Source organism: Cynocephalus volans, chromosome 12, assembly GCF_027409185.1.
Source record: "Cynocephalus volans isolate mCynVol1 chromosome 12, mCynVol1.pri, whole genome shotgun sequence".
NCBI classification, from domain to species: domain Eukaryota; kingdom Metazoa; phylum Chordata; class Mammalia; order Dermoptera; family Cynocephalidae; genus Cynocephalus; species Cynocephalus volans.
In genome coordinates, this window is record NC_084471.1 from 99,861,983 (window position 1) to 99,880,732 (window position 18,750).

General features: G+C 35.5%; 2 protein-coding genes and 1 pseudogene across 3 annotated transcripts in view; 1 reads left to right on the forward strand and 2 right to left on the reverse strand.

The window, feature by feature from the left end:
* The window catches only part of LRP6 (LDL receptor related protein 6), a 160,552-nt gene that overhangs the window by 19,956 nt on the left and 121,846 nt on the right, over positions 1 to 18,750 (forward strand). For both annotated transcript variants that reach the window (XM_063074658.1, XM_063074659.1), the window contains exon 2: positions 6,453 to 6,846. In XM_063074658.1, the coding sequence (XP_062930728.1) occupies positions 6,453 to 6,846 (394 nt within the window). The remainder of the gene's footprint in view (positions 1 to 6,452; positions 6,847 to 18,750) is intronic.
* LOC134361039 (craniofacial development protein 1-like) lies at positions 331 to 1,369 on the reverse strand. The gene has a single exon (XM_063075946.1). It carries the CDS (start codon positions 1,306 to 1,308, stop codon positions 412 to 414), a length of 897 nt encoding a protein of 298 aa, XP_062932016.1. The 5' UTR covers positions 1,309 to 1,369; the 3' UTR covers positions 331 to 411.
* LOC134360960 (eukaryotic translation initiation factor 4E-like) lies at positions 13,011 to 17,806 on the reverse strand (annotated as a pseudogene).

The following is an 18,750-nucleotide window of genomic DNA, read 5'->3' on the forward strand; positions in this document are numbered from 1 at the left end:
TTTCTGATAACAACTTCAATCTCCTTTATTGTTATTGGTCTGTTCAGATTTTCTACATCATCATGGCTCAGTTTTGGGAGCTTGTGTGTGTCCAGAAATTTATGCATTTCCTTCAGATTTTCAAACTTGTTGGCGTATAGTTGTTTATAGTAGTCTCAAATGATTTCTTGTATTTCAGATGAATCAGTTTTTATTTTTTATTTTTTATTTTTTTTATTTTACTTATTTATTTAAGGACAAACTTTTAAAAGTAAAATGAATGAAACCATGTGAAATCAAGATACACAGAACTTAGTTGTAGGAAAAGAGACCTTGCTGGGAAACGGTGAGAAACACTGGAAATACTTCACAGATGCACAAAAAGGTCACAATGTAAACAGGATTAAGCTGCTATTGACATTCCCCATAATGTCAAGGTTTCATTTTGCTCAGCCTGAGATCTCGTTCAATTTCAAACTGTCTGTGATCCACTCGGTCTAGAAATGCTTTCCGTTCAATGTACCCCTCCTCCCCTCGATTATGGATGGCGAGTTCTTCACCAATACCCTCTTCTTCCTTGAAGCTCTCCCAGTCCAATTTGGACTTCTCTAGGGTGCTCATTTTCTGCTTCTTGGCTCCAATTTTCCCCAAAAGGCTGCTCATGCCACTTGATCTTTTTAACCCTGACCCAGCAGGGAGTGACGGCAGAGCTGAAGGGACATTAGCCTGTGGTCTTTCTTTCTCATTTTGCTTGAAGAAGGATTTGGCTTCTTTAGATGTAGCATCCACTTCCTTAGTCACTCTCACTTCTTCACCAGCAAAATCAAACACCTTGGTGATTTTAATTTTTTCTGTTTCTTTAGGTTTCTCTAGCTCTTCTCCTTTGACCAACAATTTACTTGAACTTGTCTCTTCAGTCTCCTCTCCTCTCTTAACTTGTGTACTCAGGGGCACTTTTGATTTTGGTCCCACGTCATTGAGGAAGCTGGCCCAGAGTTCATCCTCCTTCTTTTTCCTTGCATCCTCTGACCCATTGCCTTTTTCCTGCTCTGCAGATTCATCTTCCTCCTCGCTGCTAATTCCTTCAGATTCCGACTTGACATCCTCCTCTTCCTCTTCTACTGACAGGCCACCTTGTTTCCTCTTCCTGGCTGGAATGCTCTGAGCCTTTCTTTTTTTCCCTTTGGTTTTCTGTGTCTGCTCTTCACCATCCACTTCATCTTCCTTCACTAATTCATTTACATCATCTTCACTATACTCTCCACCCGACGGCACGTAGTCCTCGTCCTCCTCCGAGGTGGAGAAGTCTTCGGAGTCGAATTCCTCCATGTCGCTGCCGCTCGGGGCCGGCCAACCCACAAGACCACAGCTACCTCCAACAGCAAAGCTCTAGGGAGACTCAGATGAATCAGTTTTAATATCACATTTTTCATTTCTAATTTTTGTTATTTGAATCTTCTCTCTTCTTTTTATTGTTAGCCATGCTAATGGTTTGTCAATTTTATTTATCTTTTCAAAAAACCAACTTTTTGATTCATTGATCTTTTGTGTTGGTTTTTGGGTTTCAATTTCATTCAGTTCTGCTCTGATCTTAATGATTTCTTTCCATCTGCTAACTTTAGGTTTGGATTGTTCTAATTTTTCTAGTTCCTTAAGGTGAAGTGTTAGGTTGTTCACTTGCCATCTTTCCATTCTTCTGAGGTGAGCATTTAATGCAATAAATTTCCCCCTCAATACTGCTTTTGCAGTATCCCACAGGTTTTGGTATGATGTATCATTATTTTCATTAGTTTCAATAAATTTTTTGATTTCCTGCTTGATTTCTTCTTGGACCCATAAGTCATTAAGCAGAATGCTGTTTAATGTGTTTGTATAGTTTCCAGAATTTCGTTTGTTATTGATTTCTAATTTTAATCCATTGTGGTCTGAGATAGTACATGGGATAATTCCAATTTTTTTGAGTTTGTTGAGACTTGATTTGTGACCTAATATGTGATCTATCCTGGAGAATGATCCATGTGCTGATGAGAAGAATGAATATTCTGAGGTTGTTGGATGGAATGTTCTGTAGATATCTGCCAAGTCCAATTGGTCTAGAGTATTGTTTAGATCTTGTGTTTCTCTGCTGATTCTTTGCCTAGATGATCTGTCCAATATTGACAGTGGGGTGTTCAGGTCCCCTGTTATTATAGTATTAGTGTCTATTTCCTTCTTTAATTCTAATAGAGTTTGTTTTACAAATCTGGCTGCTCCAACATCGGGTGCATGTATATTTATGATTGTTATGTCTTCTTGATGGATCAGTCCTTTTATCATTATGTAGTGTCCCTCATTGTCTCTTTTTATGGTTTTTAGTTTAAAGTCTACTTTGTCAGATATGAGAATAGCTACTCCAGCTCGTTTTTCTTTTCTGTTTGCATGGTAAATCTTTTTCCATCCTTTCACTCTTAGTCTATGTGAGTCTTTATGGGTGAGGTGGGTCTTTGAAGGCAGCATATAGTTGGGTCCCCTTTTTTCCAGTGAGCCAGTCTGTGTCTTTTGATTGGGGAATTTAAGCCTTTTACATTACGAGTTGTTATTGAAAAGTGTTGATTTATTCCTAGCATTTTATTGATTGTTGTTTGGTTGTCTTAGGTATCTTTTGTTCCTTGCTTTCTGATTTACTGTTTGTTTTCTGTGTTTGTTGGTTCCTTAGGTTGTAGATAGCCTTTTTGTTTGTTTGTTTTCTCTTCATGAATGCCATTTTTATTATACTAGTGGGTTTAGATTTTTCTTTGGTTTTTATGGCAGTGGTAGTTATTTTTCAGGAACCAAACCCAGTACTCCCTTGAGAATTTCTTGTAAGGGTGGTCGTGTGGTGGTGAACTCCTGCAGTTTTTGTTAGTCTGAGAAATATACTATTTGCCCTTCATTTCGGAAGGATAGCCTTGCAGGGTAGAGTATTCTTGGCTGACAATCTCTGTCTTTTAGTATTTTGAATATATCATCCCATTCCTTTCTGGCTTTTAGGGTTTTGATGAAAAGTCTGATGTTAGCCTGATGGGGGCTCCCTTATAGGTGATTTGACGCTTCTCTCTTGCAGCTTTTAAGATTCTCTCTTTGTCTTTGAGTTTTGCCAATTTGACTACACCGTGTCTTGGAGAAGACCTGTTTGGGTTGAATACATTTGGAGATCGTTTAGCTTCCTGGATTTGAAGATCTGTGATTTTTCCTATACCTGGGAAGTTTTCTGCCACTATTTTGTTGAATATGTTTTCAATGCAATCTCCTTTTCCTGAACCCTTCTGGAATACCCATGACTCGGATATTTGAGGGCTTAAGGTTGTCTGATATCTCTCTCAGATTTTCTTCAATGCCTTTGATTCTTTTTTCTTTTTCTTTTTTTTTGTCTGCTTGTGTTATTTCAAACAGCTCATCTTCAAGTTCAGAGGTTCTCTCTTCAACTTCCACAAGCCTGCTGGTTAAAACTCTCCGTTGTGTTTTTTATTTCGTTTAATAACTTCTTCAGTTCAGCAAGTTCTGCTACATTTTTTTTCAGGGCATTGATTTCCTTGTACATTTCCTCTTTCAGGTCCTGTATACTTTTCCTCATTTCATCATGATGTCTAGCTGAGTTTTCTTGTATCTCATTCAGTTTCCTTAGAATTATCACTCGAAATTCCTTGTCAGTCATTTCAAGGGCTTCTTGTTCTATAGGATCTAGAGCTTGAGAGTTTTTATCCTTTGGTGGTGTACTTTCTTGAGTTTTCGTATTTTTGGTATCTTTTCTTTGATGTTTATTCATTGTGGCTGGGGGTTTCACAGTCCACGGATCAGATGAAATGAGCAGAGTATCTTCTGTTCCACTGGGCAGTCTGATGAACACAGCAGGTAGACCGGCTCTCTTAGGGTGAGTTGGTGGGAGCAGTTGGCTGGTAAAGGTCCTTCAGTCAGGTCAGGTCCCGAGGAGGAGTTGGGTGGGAGGGTGTGCAAATGCAGTCCTTGGGGTCCTGGGGCTTTGGCTTGAGGAGATATTGTTGGGGTGCCTGGGTCTGGAGGGCCCTGATGTTTGGGTGAGGAGGGGCCGCTGCTGCCGCCGCTGCCGCCGCCAGGTGAGGATGCGGTACCGTTGCTGCCGCTGCCGCCGCTACCGCCACTACCGCTGTGGCTCCGGTGCCGGGTCCGGTTCCTGCTGCAGCCGCTGAGCCTTTCACGGTAATATCCTCATGGGCCGGTGGCGGGGGGTCTTTGTCCCCTTCCCTGGGGGAAGCGGCGCCCTTCTCGGGAGCGGGGCTCAGGCGATGCCGGTCTCAATATGATTCTGGGACAGCTTCTTTGTTTGAGGGCTTTCTTACAACGTTATGGCGGACGTCATCTTCTTTGGAGAGATTGAAAAGTTTGCCCAAGACCAGATGTTTGTAGATAATTTTCAGTAACCTGAAGACATACATTTCTGAGAAATATCACCTTAAAAAATTTGATTTATATTTATTATTTCCACTGATTCCAATATTAATACTTACAATGCTGTCATCTGGGAAATATTTTGTTCACAAGAAATAATAAAGTATGATTTTTTTCTATGAAAAAAAAGATAATAGGAATCTTTCCACGAACTTTTTGAAGTACCCTCATAAGATAATGCAGTGAATGGTATGGGGACTGATAAATCAGTGTGATGTGTGAAGTTCAGAAATGAGTTAAAAGTGAATCTGTCGGGAATTTATGAGTTTGCCAGTAGCTGCAGCGGATATACAGAATAAGCAGAAAGGACTTTTAGTCACTTTTTTAAAAAAGCTCTGTTTTTGACTAAGAAAGTTGGACTTAAGCATAGTTAGAAGGGAAGTTCATATTGTATTTTAGATGAACATAGTGCACAATCATAACTTCATTTGGCGGATGCAGTCTATAAACTGGCTTAAATGTCACTTTTTCTTTACGCTTTTTTGAGCACCTTAATTTTTTGAAACGGGTAATTTCTTAAAAAAGAGGGAGTGGTTACTTTTAAATGGTACTTGGGCTTGGCTTTGGATGACACAGTTTTAGATCTTAAGTAATTATGGAAGAAGATCATATAGATTATTGCATCATAACTCTGGTCTTATTTCTTGCTGCCTTATTTGTATTTTTTGTTCCAGCCTCTCTATCTGCGCTATCCAGTACTACCACTAGTCACATTTGTCTGTTTAAATTAAAATTAATTAAAGTTTAACTTCTTATTCACATTAGCCACATTTTAAGCACTCCATGGCCACGTGGCTCATGGCTACTGTATTGTGCTGTGGAGAGAACATTTCCATCATCACAGAAAGTTGTGTAGGGTGGTGGTGTTGCTCTAGATTTTCAATTGCTAGTTCATATCTGGAAAGTAAATGTCAGAAGCTTGCAACAAATATTTAAAAAAACAGGAAACAATTTATACTACTTCAGGCCTAACAGCTTAAAAATTTCTTTAAAATAAGCTTTATATTTAGTTTTGGTATTAGGTCTATACAAAGGTCATTCTCATAAGAATATAGAACAGAATAAAATAGTTATATTAAGAACTATCTGCTAGGCTGTTTAACAGTTTTATTAAGCTATGAATTGATATATGATAAATTACACTTAGGTCAAGTATAAAATTTAGTAAGTTTTGACATGTATACATCCTGGAACCATCATGATAATCAAGGTAACATAGTACTTCACTCACGAAAGTTTCCTCATGCCCTTTTACCATCCCTCCCTCCCGTTTTTTCCACCCCCTCTCCCTACCTCAAGATAACCATTGATCAGCTTTCTGTCATAATAGATTCGTCTGCATTTTCTAAAATTTTATATAGATGAGAGTCATACAATATATGCTCTTTTTTTTGGTCTGGCTTCCTTCACTCTATATCATTTTGAGATTCATCCTTTTTTTATGTACAGATAGTTCATTAATTTTTCTTATATGGCTGTATCACAATTTATTAACCTGTTGATGACTTTTGGGTTGATTCTAGTTTTGGTTATTACAAATAAATTGCCATGAATATTTATGTACAAGTGTTTGTATTGACAAATGTTTATTTCTCTTGAGTAAATAAGTAGCTGTGGAGTGGCTGGATTGTATGGTAGGTTGTATGTTTAACTTTTTAAGAAACTGCCTAACTGTTTTCCAAAGTGGCTGTACCATTTTACATTCCCACCAGTACAGTGTGAGTGTTTTAGTAGTTCCTTATCCTTGCCAATTCTTGGAATGGCCAAGCTTTTTAATTTTATCTGACAGACTATTTTAGTAAGAAAAGGCTGTCCTGGTGGAATTAATTCCTGTTCTTGCTACGTTTTGTTTTTAAAATGCTAGAAGAATAACATTATCAGCGTGAAAAGATTTTACACAGTCTGCTATTGATTTATTTACTTTTATTTTTGATAGTATTTTCTTACTAATGCTCATTTGAAATCCAATTTATAAGAGCCAATATATTTTCTTCATTTTTACTTACATGTTTTTCTTTTTTTTGTTCTAGCGGCCCCTTTGTTGCTTTATGCAAACAGACGGGACTTGAGATTGGTTGATGCTACAAATGGCAAGGAGAATGCTACGATTGTAGTTGGAGGCTTGGAGGATGCAGCTGCGGTGGACTTTGTGTTTGGTCATGGCTTGATATACTGGAGTGATGTCAGTGAAGAAGCCATTAAACGAACAGAGTTTAACAAAACTGAGAGTGTACAGAATGTTGTTGTTTCTGGATTATTGTCTCCTGATGGGCTGGCATGTGATTGGCTTGGAGAAAAATTATACTGGACAGATTCTGAAACTAATCGGATTGAAGTTTCTAATTTTGATGGATCTTTACGAAAAGTTTTATTTTGGCAAGAGTTGGATCAACCCAGAGCTATTGCCTTAGATCCTTCAAGTGGGTAAGTTTTTATGTAATGTACAAAGGTCATTGCATCTCCTCCTTGTTTCTCTCCACTGGTATATACCTTCCTCACCCCCTCATCCCCAAGATCAAAAACAGGAATTTTAGATCATTTAGGCATCTTTGTCAAGTAGATTTGAATGTGGAAAGTTATGTTGTATTCTTAAAGTAAGTGTTTCTGTAAATAGTTTTTTATTTCTAATAGCACTTACAGAATAGCCATGTTTATAATAAGTTCTTGGTTTTTCTTCTGCATTTATTTTTGTAATTATGAGAGGATAATTAGAAGAGAGAAGAAAGAATGAAGACTTAAGAACAGTATTTGATAGCTCAAGACGAAATAAATCTTTTAGATCTTATAACTTTTATTATATACACAATCATTTTGTAATACTACTGTCTTTTATATTAAATTCTGAAGTGTTATTTAATATATCAGTGTTGAGTGAAAAAAAAGTTCAGTTATTAAATAATTCATTTCTAGTTAGCAAAACATATATTTGCAGTAAAGGTTTGTTTTCTAATGAGAAAAGGAACTTAAAGCCCTGGGTAAACGTGAGCTGTGTCCCCACAACCCACATTGCTTCTCTGTTACTATGCCTCAATTCTATATGCTATTCCTTGATATTTCTGTGTAGAATAAATTGTCATGCCAGATTGGCATGGCTATAAATGTAGGTAACTATCTAAACATGAAACTGAAATGACTTACTAATATTTGGTTAAAATCCAAAGATAAATAACCTTTGAATATTTATTTTAATACTTTGTTTTCTTTGGCTTGAGTATGTTAGAATGCTTTAAAACTCATTTCATTTGTAGGAGGAAATGGGTTAATTTTATGTAATAAAGTAGAATTTGGGGAAAAAAAAAGAAAGGTTTATATGTGCTCCTGTGTCTTGATATCAGACTTGACTTGGTGACAAAGGTTAACGGAAGTTGCCATGTTGTAGAAAAATGGAAAGATTTGTTTGACCATAAAGGATAACATGGGTAATATGATAGTGAAATTTTAGGGTAACATGTTCTGGAAAGCACAAATATTCTATATTTTTAGATCAGAATTAAGAGGTATCTGTTGATATCAGATGGTGCTCTTAAAAAAGCACCAGAAAATAATGTAGTGGCTTTGGTGGTAGGGAAAAGGGTGTCCTGAGGAGGAGGTCTCAGGTGTTCTATGTGCAGTAAACTGCTGATAAAAGAATTTGGTCGTTGAGAACTTTTAAGATATTTTTGAAAAATGGAGTTTGTGTTTGCTGTCAGTTTTGTAAATCTCAGGAGATGTTGAAATGTTTCTGAGTTTACTGCTTTGTAGAACATATGGGATTTTGGTGCTTTCACTGGTCATTAGGGAAGAATACTTTGGTGAAAAGATAAAGTTTTTTTTTTCTTCTTGACAAGTTCAGTCTTACCACTGTAAGGATGATGACTGAAATTCACACAAATATCTATTAAATGGTTAATATGTTCAGAGCTGGGGGGGGCATCTATCTTCAAGGATTTACTGTCTAAGGACGGAAAACTTGAGACAACTTTTTCTTCAAAGCATCTTTATTTGCATTTTGTAGTATGTATGTGGAGAGGGGAAGGGTGATAAAGGAACTAGAAGGGCTACAATGCTCTTAAGGAGGATGGGTGGATAAATAGCTTGATTACCGCCGTTCTAGGACAGTATCTTGATCATTCTATAAGGGGTAATGATTATGAAAGTATATATTAAAGGCAGCTGGATACATAGTCAACTCTTGACTATTCAGGATCTAATAATTCAGTGAGTAAATTAATCATTCCCATTTTGTCCCTTAAAACTAATGAACTTTATGTCTGGGTAGCAGGTCTGATAAGTGTCTTAGGAAATAAGTTTGGCATTTAATTAAAAAGTACATTAGAGTTTCTGTGGCTTTAATTTATCTATGTTACTTTCCAATATTGAATGTGAGACTTCACCAAAGATTCGGCTGATAAAAGATATTACTGGAAGAATCAATAATAATGTGCTTTGAAGGTAGAAAGCAGTGTTATTTAGCTTCTAAAGGTAGTTCAATGAAAAATAACTGTCTTTCCTGAGGCCTAAAAGTTTGGCTAAGTACACAGTGAAATATCTTTCATTATTTTTGATTTCTGTGCTTAATGTGGACAAAGAAAGAGAATAAACTTACCTTTTTTTCCCCTTTAACAACTCTTCTCTTAATATTTCTTTTCATTTTTGGGGAAGTAATTTTGTGTCATATGGCTGTTTAAAAAATTACACAATTGGAAACAACTAAAATCCAGCTAAGTGGTATATGTTTGATAATAAGCACGATGGAGTGTATTTAAAATTATATTATATTATATTTATTTATTTTTTGTGGCTGGTCTGTACAGGAATCCTAACTCATGCGTTTAAATATATATTCTATTTTTGGTACAATATTTCAGGTTAATGATTTTAGATTTGTATTGTGGGTTGTGGTTTTAGAGGAAAAGTAATTATAGGTAGATAGACTACTTGTCAAATAAAAGAGACGATTTCCAGATTTATTTTTGGGGGGAAATATGAAGTTTGCTTTCCAGACAAATCATAAGAAAACAGTGCTGAAGAAAAATGTAGACTTTATCAGCGTTCCAGGATCCTGAATTATGAGGTTCAGAAGAGCTGAGTGAGCTCTCACGTCAACTTATCTAAAAGGAAAGCTATTCAATGACTGGTATTGTTTGAGCCCTGGGAACTAGTGCAGACATCTGTGTGCTTTCGGAAGTATGGAGCTCTTTGTGTAATCAGTTCATTTAGCTTAGACTGAAGGAAGATTTTTATTTCCCCCTCTAAATTTGGCCTCTATTAGTCTGAGATTTTTTTTTTTTAATAGTGCTGGCTGTGTAGAATTCAGATTAAGGAACAGAAAAATGTGTGTATGAAAATTGTTCCAAAAGTGAACAGTCATAGTTACAGAAGGCGGTATTCTTACATTATAGTGAGTAAAGAGAATTCCTGATTATGGGGCTGCTCCTAATGGTGGAGTACCTCAACTGGATTCTAAAATTATGGTACTAATCTTAGTGATGTCAAGGGCCTATGTCAGGTACAAATCTGCAAGTAGTTCTAAGGGTTCTTTGTTTGTTAAGGATCATATCATGTTCCAGATCATTTTAGGTATTTTTTAAAAAAGTTAAACCTTAGTGATTCCGTTTGAAGTGAATTCATACTGAACAGCTTTGAAAGATATATATTTTAAAAATACATTTTCATTATTGTTGAGTATAATATTAACACTGAAATTCTTCTTGTAGACCTAGTCGATGGAAAAATGTGATTTATAACTTTCCTATCAATTATATGCATATAATTATTTTATCTCGAGTATGTTTAAAAGTATTATCTACACTGGTATATCCCACATGACTAAATAGTTCCTGCCACATAATAGGTGTTCAATAAATATTTTTTGAGTGACTGAATTTTATAATATTATCTTTTGTAATCCTGTTAGTTTTCCTTATTAGGACAGAAAGCATTTTCTAAGCAAATATAAATTTTAGCATGGTCTCTTGTGAATTCTAAATCAGTATGGCTTTGATTACAAATGTTTATTTAAACATAATTAAGATTTTTAGTCTCTAGTGTTTTTCAATAAAAGCTATCAAGATCATTTGCTCACTGGAGCTTGTTTTATGTCATATCTAGCTCTGTTATTTACCGGCAAGTTACTTCATTTTCTTGGACCTCAATTGCACCATCTCTATAATGATGGGTTCTTTTCAGTTCTGACATTGTTTAAGTTTAAAAAGTAGGGCATTTTAAGAAAGTACCAAAAATACCTCTTGAAAAAATTTTATTTTACAGTTAACATATTCAAGTCATAATTTAGGTATGTTATGCTTAGAATTGGGATTCCTCAGATTCTTAACATTGTTTTACTGCTGTCATTGCATATGTCGTCATAGTCAGCCTCCTTTTTTAGAGTTACTCCATCCTTAAAACCAATTTAAACCCTTTTTCCGATTTCACTTTATGTAAACTGAAAAATGCTTTAAAATGTAAAGGGATTCTTTTTGTATGATGAGTGGAAAATGTAACCAATTAGTTCTAGACATATCGTATAGATTCATATGTGTTTGGAGGTGGGATTTTTTGGGTATTATTATCTAAGGATTAAGAAATGGTGTGTTAGAAAAACCACTGATTTGGTCAGGAAATCTGGATTATAGGTTTAGCTTGACAAGCCTCTGGGATATGAATCAAGGCTCTTGGAAATTAAAAAAAAAAAAAATTAAGTATGTGTGAAGGTGAATGTTCTCAAATGTTAATGTAATGCTTTTCTCTTTTCTTAAGAACATCTTAACTCATCCAGTTTTTAATTCTTTATCAGGTGATATCCATCACCCTGTCTCAAATTAATGAGTTTTAATTATATTGTCTAATTTTTAATGTCTCATATCACCAAGCCTGATTTTATTGAAGGAATATTGAAAGGGAATATTTGCAGTGCAATTAAATGACTTTAGCTCAGTGTTTCAATAGCTTTACTTTTTAATAAAAGGTTTTCTTTGCTTATGATATTGACCTTTTCATTCATCCTTAGCAGAAAGAAGAATGGAACTTTGTGATGGTAAAGAGTAGAATATCTTTTAACTGAGTATTGGCTGTCTGCATTTTGGGGATTTTGTCTACCCTTGATGTATTCCAATGTGGTTGGCTCTTCAGGAATTATAGTGAATTAGTTTTGATCTTACTAAGTATTTGTGTCATTGAATTTTAAGATTTTGGAAGGAGGGGCTAATCAGATAGCTAATTTGTGAATTAGGAATAAAGCATGATTGTCTTTAGTCTTTTTGCAGCATTTGCTATAGATATTTCTTTTAGAAGTTTTTCAGTTAGACTTAGTGTTTTTTATACTGTTTGGTTTTCCTACCACTTAGACCATGCCTTTCCTTTCTTCATTAGCTCTTTAAATATGGAACATTTTTAAAGTGTATCATTTTCTTTATTCTTTCTCTGAGATTATATCCATTTCTATGTCCAGTTGCAGATAGCAGATAGCCAGTTAAAGCTTGAGACTAGACTTTGCTTTAATGCACTGGTTCTGTGTATGAAAGACCTTGCTCTGAACTTTCAATAACTTAGTTTTGAGAGATGCCCTGTTAAATTGGGAAGACCTGTTTTTCACCCATTGAATCTTAGTACTGGAAGGGAATCTTAAGGATATTCTAGCTAAATGCCTTCACTTTTTGGGTGAAGAGACCAAGGCCTTTGGCCAAGGTAAAATGAGAGGGAGACGATTCTTAGTTGGGATGTTCTGATTCCATGTTTGGTGCTTTTTTCTTCATTAAAAGTATCATGCTGAAGCCATGTTTTATTGTAGATTGAATTACTTTAAAAATGCAACATGGTAGGTTTGCTTAAAGGAATATTTTATAAATTCTATGTTTTTAGGTTTATTAATTACCAATTTCTTATTTTAGTGTTACTTTTTGCATCCTACTTAATCCATTTGGGTTCAGCTTCTTTTTACTTGAAGTATATTCTTTAGTTTTTTCTTTTTGCAAAAAATTAATGTTTATTCCACCTTTGCGTCATATTCCTGGATCCTTCACTAATGTTACATGAGGAAAAAAACAAAAGCAAAAGAAGTGAAAACTGAACTCAGAATCACTAATGTTATCAAGTAGGGAAACAAATTAAAATCTAGTAATCAGCAACAGTACAGTAAAGACAATGCTGTAAAAAGAAACAGAAAATTGCTAGAAAACTGTATTCATCATACTCTTTCAAACCAGCAAAATATGCTCCTGCATGCAATGGAACATAAACAGAATTGTTTTCCTACAAGATACAGAAATGCAAGTTATTTTTTGCATAGTGGGGATGGGTAAATTGTGTTTGTAATGGTAATTCTACTAAGCTATTACAGAGTGGGTCAGGAACACATTTATGGATTCTGGGGATGATGTGTCCTGTAATTCTTTGATTGGGATAGTGGACACACAAGCCAAAATTTAAAAAAAAATATGAACACAGAAGTACGAGACAAAGGCAAATGAGACTTCTCTTATATCTTAGCAACATTTAGATGAAAATCAAATTAAATGCAGTCCATTCTGCTTTTGAAGAGGCTTTGGTTCACCTCCCAAATCTCGATTGCTTGACGCAGTCTCCCATGAGAATACTCAGAAGGTGTCTTCTTAAATAGCAAACCTATTTTTAGTGGTAGAACTGAGTCTGCATGGGACTGATAACCAATTACTGTCTTTGAAGGATGTCCTAACCTTTCCTTGTATGCTCTCCTTATATGTGTAATAGCATCTCTTTTCATAATCAGTAATCCATATTGCTATCTTATCACCTTTAGCTCTAATATTAACAACAGCTCGACAAACATCATTACTGTAGTCATCAAAAGATTCTCCACTAAGACACAGCAATAAGCAATCGAGGTCACTTCTTCTTTGTTGTTTGTTCAGTGTAATTAGCCATTGCCCTCCCCATTTGTTTTTCTCGTGTTCCCACATAGGCTCAATACCATCCTTGAAAAGTGAGTAATCACACCCAGGCATTAAATTACTAGACAAGTGGATATGGTTGTACAGAGCCCCGAAGTCTTCAGTTTCAAACTTAGAGATCAGCCGAAGGTTTGCTTGCCAATTTTTGCTTTTATCATTAAAAAAAAAACTGGAGTGCCTAGCTGTTCTGTAGAGGATGTTTAATATAGTGTTTTGGGTTAACAACCTCTTGATTAAATTCTGTTTTCTCCTTTTCTGTAGGTGGGGGATTAGGAGTAGGGTTGGTTTCCAGTTCCACAGTTGCTATCTTAGATTGATCTCTACTCCTTAGTATTTCTGTCAGTGAGGGTCTTGGTCTTTATCTGCCCTCATTGCTGACATAATTATATGACTGTAGAATTCTAGGGGATAGTTATTTTCATTCAGTCCTTTAAAGGGTGTATGACTTTAATTGTTGCTATGAGAAGTCTGTTGTTTTCTAATTATTGTTGCTTTCTAAGTAATTCATCTTTTTTTTGGTGTTTTGCAGCATTGCCTTCCCTCCGTCTAGATGTGGATCTATTTTTATTTATCCTACTTAGAATTCATATATCTAGAATCTAAGTATTTTTGTTTTTTCTTAATTATAGAAAATTATCCATTTTTCCCCTTACTTTTCCTTTAGTCTCTTTTGGAACTCATGTTTGATGGGCCTTCTTACTCCCTGCTCCTTTCCTCTTAATTTTGCTTTTATCTCTGTTTTTCTGGTTAATTTTTGTACCTGCCTTCTAGATTACTAAATTGTTCAGCTGTTCCTAATATTGCAGTTTAATACGTCAATTGAGTTTTTAATATCGATGACTATATTTTGCTTTTCTAGTAGTTTGTGCCTCTCATTTAAAAAGCAAGAAAAAATTTCAACTGTATAAAAGAATAGTATATCAGTAATTTTAAACTTATAAAAAAGTTGCAAAAGTAGCATACAGTTCTCGTATGATCTTCACCCACCTTCCCCTATTAAGAGACATTTTATATAATCATAGAACAGTTATCTAACCAGGAAATTAATATTGGTAAAATACGATTAACTAATCTGTAGAACATATTTGAATTTCTCCATTTTTCCCATTGGTCCGTTTTCTGGTCCAGGATCCCATGTTGCATTTAGTTATTATCTCCTTAGTCTTTTCCAATCTAAGATGTTTCAGCAGTCTTTCTTGGTCATTCATAATCTGGACATTTTTGAAGATTACTGGTCAGTTATTTGTAGAATGTTACTTAATTTGGGTTTAATCTGTGTTTCTCCTGACTAGATTAAGGTTATATATTTTTGGCAAAAATACTACAGAAGTGATACGCCCTTATCATGGCATCATATCAGTAGGTACATGGTGGGGATACTGGAGATGTTACATTTGATCACTTGGATATGGTGTTGTCTGCCAGGTTTTTTCACTGTAGTTACTATTTTTTTCCTTGTAATAGATATGTGGCTGTGCAATTATCCTGTTTCTCATCATTCTTTTGTCCACTAATTTTAGCATTCCTTGATGGTTTTAGCCTTTGGTAATTATTATTGTGACGTTTGCCAAATGGTGGTTTTTCTAGTTCCATTGTTCCTCCTACATTTGTTATTAGTTAGAATTCTACCTTAAGGAAGAGATGGCCTGTCTCTCCTACTTATTTATTTTATTATTTATATTAGTATGATATTGTGAAGATATATTTGGTCTCAGTCCTCTGTTCCTGGCACGGAGCTCTTAAACGCCTTGTAATTTCCTTAGCAGTCGGGGTGCTAGGTGCTTCTTTTATTGTAATATTTGGTCTTTGACTCTAGTGTCTGACATGGAACTCCTAATTCCTTGGAATTTCCTGGGGACTGTCTTTTATTCTAATGAAGTGACTCTGGGTGGGTTCCTGGATGGGGGCTGGTAACCAGAAAAACTAAAACATGATTAGAAGCTTGGAACTTTCAGCTCGAATCCCCATCCTCTAGGAAGGGGTAAGAGAGGCTGGAGATGGGTTAATAATCGATCATGCCTATGTGATGAAGGCTCCATAAAAATCCCTGAATTACAGGATTTGGAGAGCTTCCAGGTTGGCAAGCACATTCATGTGCAGGGAGGGTGGCACACCCCAACTCCACAGGGACAGAAGCCCCTGTGCTCAGGACCCATCTAGACCTCGCCCTATATATCTTTTCTATTTGGCTGTTCATGTGTGTCCTTTGTGATATCCTTTACAATAAACTGATAAACATAAATAGAGTGTTTCTCTGAGTTCTGTGAGCCACTCCAGCAAATGGTTGAACCTGATGAGGGGATTGTGGGAACCCCCAATTTATAGCTAGCTGGTCATAAGCACAGGTGACAGTCTGGGGCTTGTGCTTGGTGGTGACTGAAGTAGGGGACAGTCTTGTGGGATTGAGCTCTTAACCTGTGGGATCTGACATTATTTCCAGGTGGATAGTGTCAGAATTGAATTATAGGACACCCAGCTGATGTTGCAGAATCATATGGTGTGTGAAATTTAGGTTTAAAGATTTGATTAGAGACAGATTCAACATTTTGGCATCAGTGCTTTATAGGTAGTACTGAGTACTTTGTATTTATAACATCAGAAAGTATATGAAGGTCTTCAAGAAGTTTATGGAAAGATTCATATTATCTTTTATCAATTTTTTCCATGAACTATTTGAAAATACCCTTCTATAATGTCTTGTCCTACTTGTAGTATGCTAAGGTTGTTCAGTAGGTTCAGATGGTGAAAGTTGATATCTCATTAAAAAGTTGAACTTTTTCTCTTTTATCCTTCAGGTTATTTGTGCGATGATCCTTTTGTATTTTGCCACTATCTAGTTCCTCATTAACCGCTCATCTATTGATTGTTTCAGCATGCACTCTGGATTGTTTCTTGTATTATTTTATTGGCGATGTCCATAACTGTTGAATGATGTGTTCTTCTTGTCTCATGTATTTTACTCCATTTTCTATGTGTTTTAATCATTTTAAATATTTATAATTTCTATCAGATTGTTCAGTTGTCTGAGGTTCTGAGACATCTATTCTGTTTTTGTTATAACTGCTGATTCTTCCTCCTGGCTAAATGTTTTCATGAGTGTTTTATAGTTTTGGATTATGAACCAGTCTTCAGAGGGGTTGTTTGTGAGAATCCTGAGTGGCTTCACTGGGGACATTTCCCTCCAGAGAGGTTTTGGTCTGCTTTTGCCAAGCACCCTAGAGGTGTTTCCAGTGACCACTTTATTTTCTATTTTCAAATTGAAGCATAATTATATGCAGTAAAATGTGCAGATCTCATGTGTGCAGTTTGAATTTTGACAAATGAGTACACCCATTTTATCATTACCCTGTTCAAGTAGAGATCACTTTTTAAATTTAATTCTTGGAGTTGAGAGTTCCTGTACTATGTAGAGAGAATAAATTCAAACCCTAAACCTATGTGAGGGCAATCTTGTGGTTACACAGTCTTTGGTGATTTTTCCCACCTTTTTAGAGACTAGGCTAAGACAGAAAAGCTTCCTTGGCCTCCTCTGCCAGTGAACAAATTTATCTACCTCATTATTCCCTGAGAGTCTGTGCTTTGTGCAGGAATTTTTCTTCGAACACAATGCCTTTTGTGTGCCAAGGCCTTCTCTTCTTCGCTGCTTTGCCATTGAAACTGAAGTCCCTCAGTTTCTGAGATTAGAAAATCCTACAGGATTGTTATACTGTCAGGTCAAGGATACACTGCTTTTTACTTTCCTGTTCAATTTTAGTCTCTGGTGATTTCCCCTACTTCCTTGATACCTCAGGTCTACATTTAAAGGGGTGTTTATGTATTTTATTTTGTGTATATGTACAAATCAAATAAAAGGTTATCTAGTAGCTCTAGGTGTCTTGTGAAAGTAGGGTTTTCTGGTTTGTGTTGTTACCAGATTACCTACCAGAAATAGAAATTTTAACTTTTATATTTTTAAGTATTGTCGTTGATCATTATTCATACTTTCTAATATGTATGTCAATGACTTCTTTTAATCATAGGTAGGATTATGTAGGTAACCTAAAAGATCATGAAGTGATTAATGATCTAGTGTAGTCTGGTCCACTTAGTTTTTATGGCTCAATTCTAAATGTCTTAATTAGTCATCTTTATGTGTAATTGCATTTTGTAAAGGCTGAAAATTTATCCCTTCAGTCTAGAGATGTTGAAACTGAACAATTCTGGATATTTCCATTCTGGGAAAATGGATTCAGATCAAGTATACCTACCAAATTAGGGGCTTGTGAATGTTTTGGAAAATGTATTATTTTATCCTTATCTAAGCATAGAAGTTACATAATACATTTGTATAAAATACATTTTTATAAAATGGCTAGTGTCTAGTCTGTCAGTTTGAGATATTTTTTACTTTCCTGGCATACGAACTTTTGATGTCTTGTAAACAATGCATGTTTACATGCTTTAATTCTTCCCCAGTTAAAATGAAGCCTACCCTTCATTCCGTTTAAAAATTATTTTTCAGAAAGTATTACAAATGAATATCAGACTAGACACAGCAATAAAATTACTTTCTTATGTACACTAGTGAACAGCATGTAACAGCCCTGTACTGGTTTTCATGATTTTTTGATGAATAGCAGATGTGTGTACTGTTGCAAAGTGGGGCTGTGACCACATATATTTAATTCTTCAGTATCAAGTAAATATGTTTATCCTTTCTTAACTCAAAGCCAAAATAGAGCCCAGTGAGGCCAAAATAAATTAGGGGCCAAATAGACTACATAATTGGAGACTTAGTAATAATTGTGGCTGAAGAGAGGTTTCTCCTATGTAAGCCTGTAACCTGGCTTTTGAGAAACCAAGGGAGATATTTATCATATATTCTGTGTTTCCCAAAGCATACCAAAGTTGGCTTTTAAACATGTTGGTGATAAAAGCCTCTGTGGAATATATTACACAACTAGGAACTTACTGAATTTAGGGACTTTATTGTTAAGTACTTACAGGTTATCTATAGGTTTCTAAGGTAGGTTAACTGCAAAAACAAAACAACCAAAACTACTCCTTAATGTGTGTACACCAATTATTTTTTATTTTTGGAAAGAGTCCAAAATAAAATGATGAAATACTCAAGGAGCTTACCTCACAGTATAATTTTTAAATGATTAGTTAAAGGGGAGATTTTAAAGACTCAGTGGTAAGTATTCTTATTTTAATACTAGAAAAAGTTTGTTATATCCTAGCAGAAAATCTTGAGAATGTTTTTTGTTCCTTAGTTTTCTTTTTCCCCTGCACCCTGAAATCTCTTTTTTGCTAGCCATCTGATGTTTTTCATTCTAGTAGCTGATCACTAGACAAAAAATTTACACCTTTCTCTTATTGGTAGATCTCTCTCTCTTCCCTCTCTCCTTTCATGCGCTCCCTCCCCTCCCTCTTTCCTTTC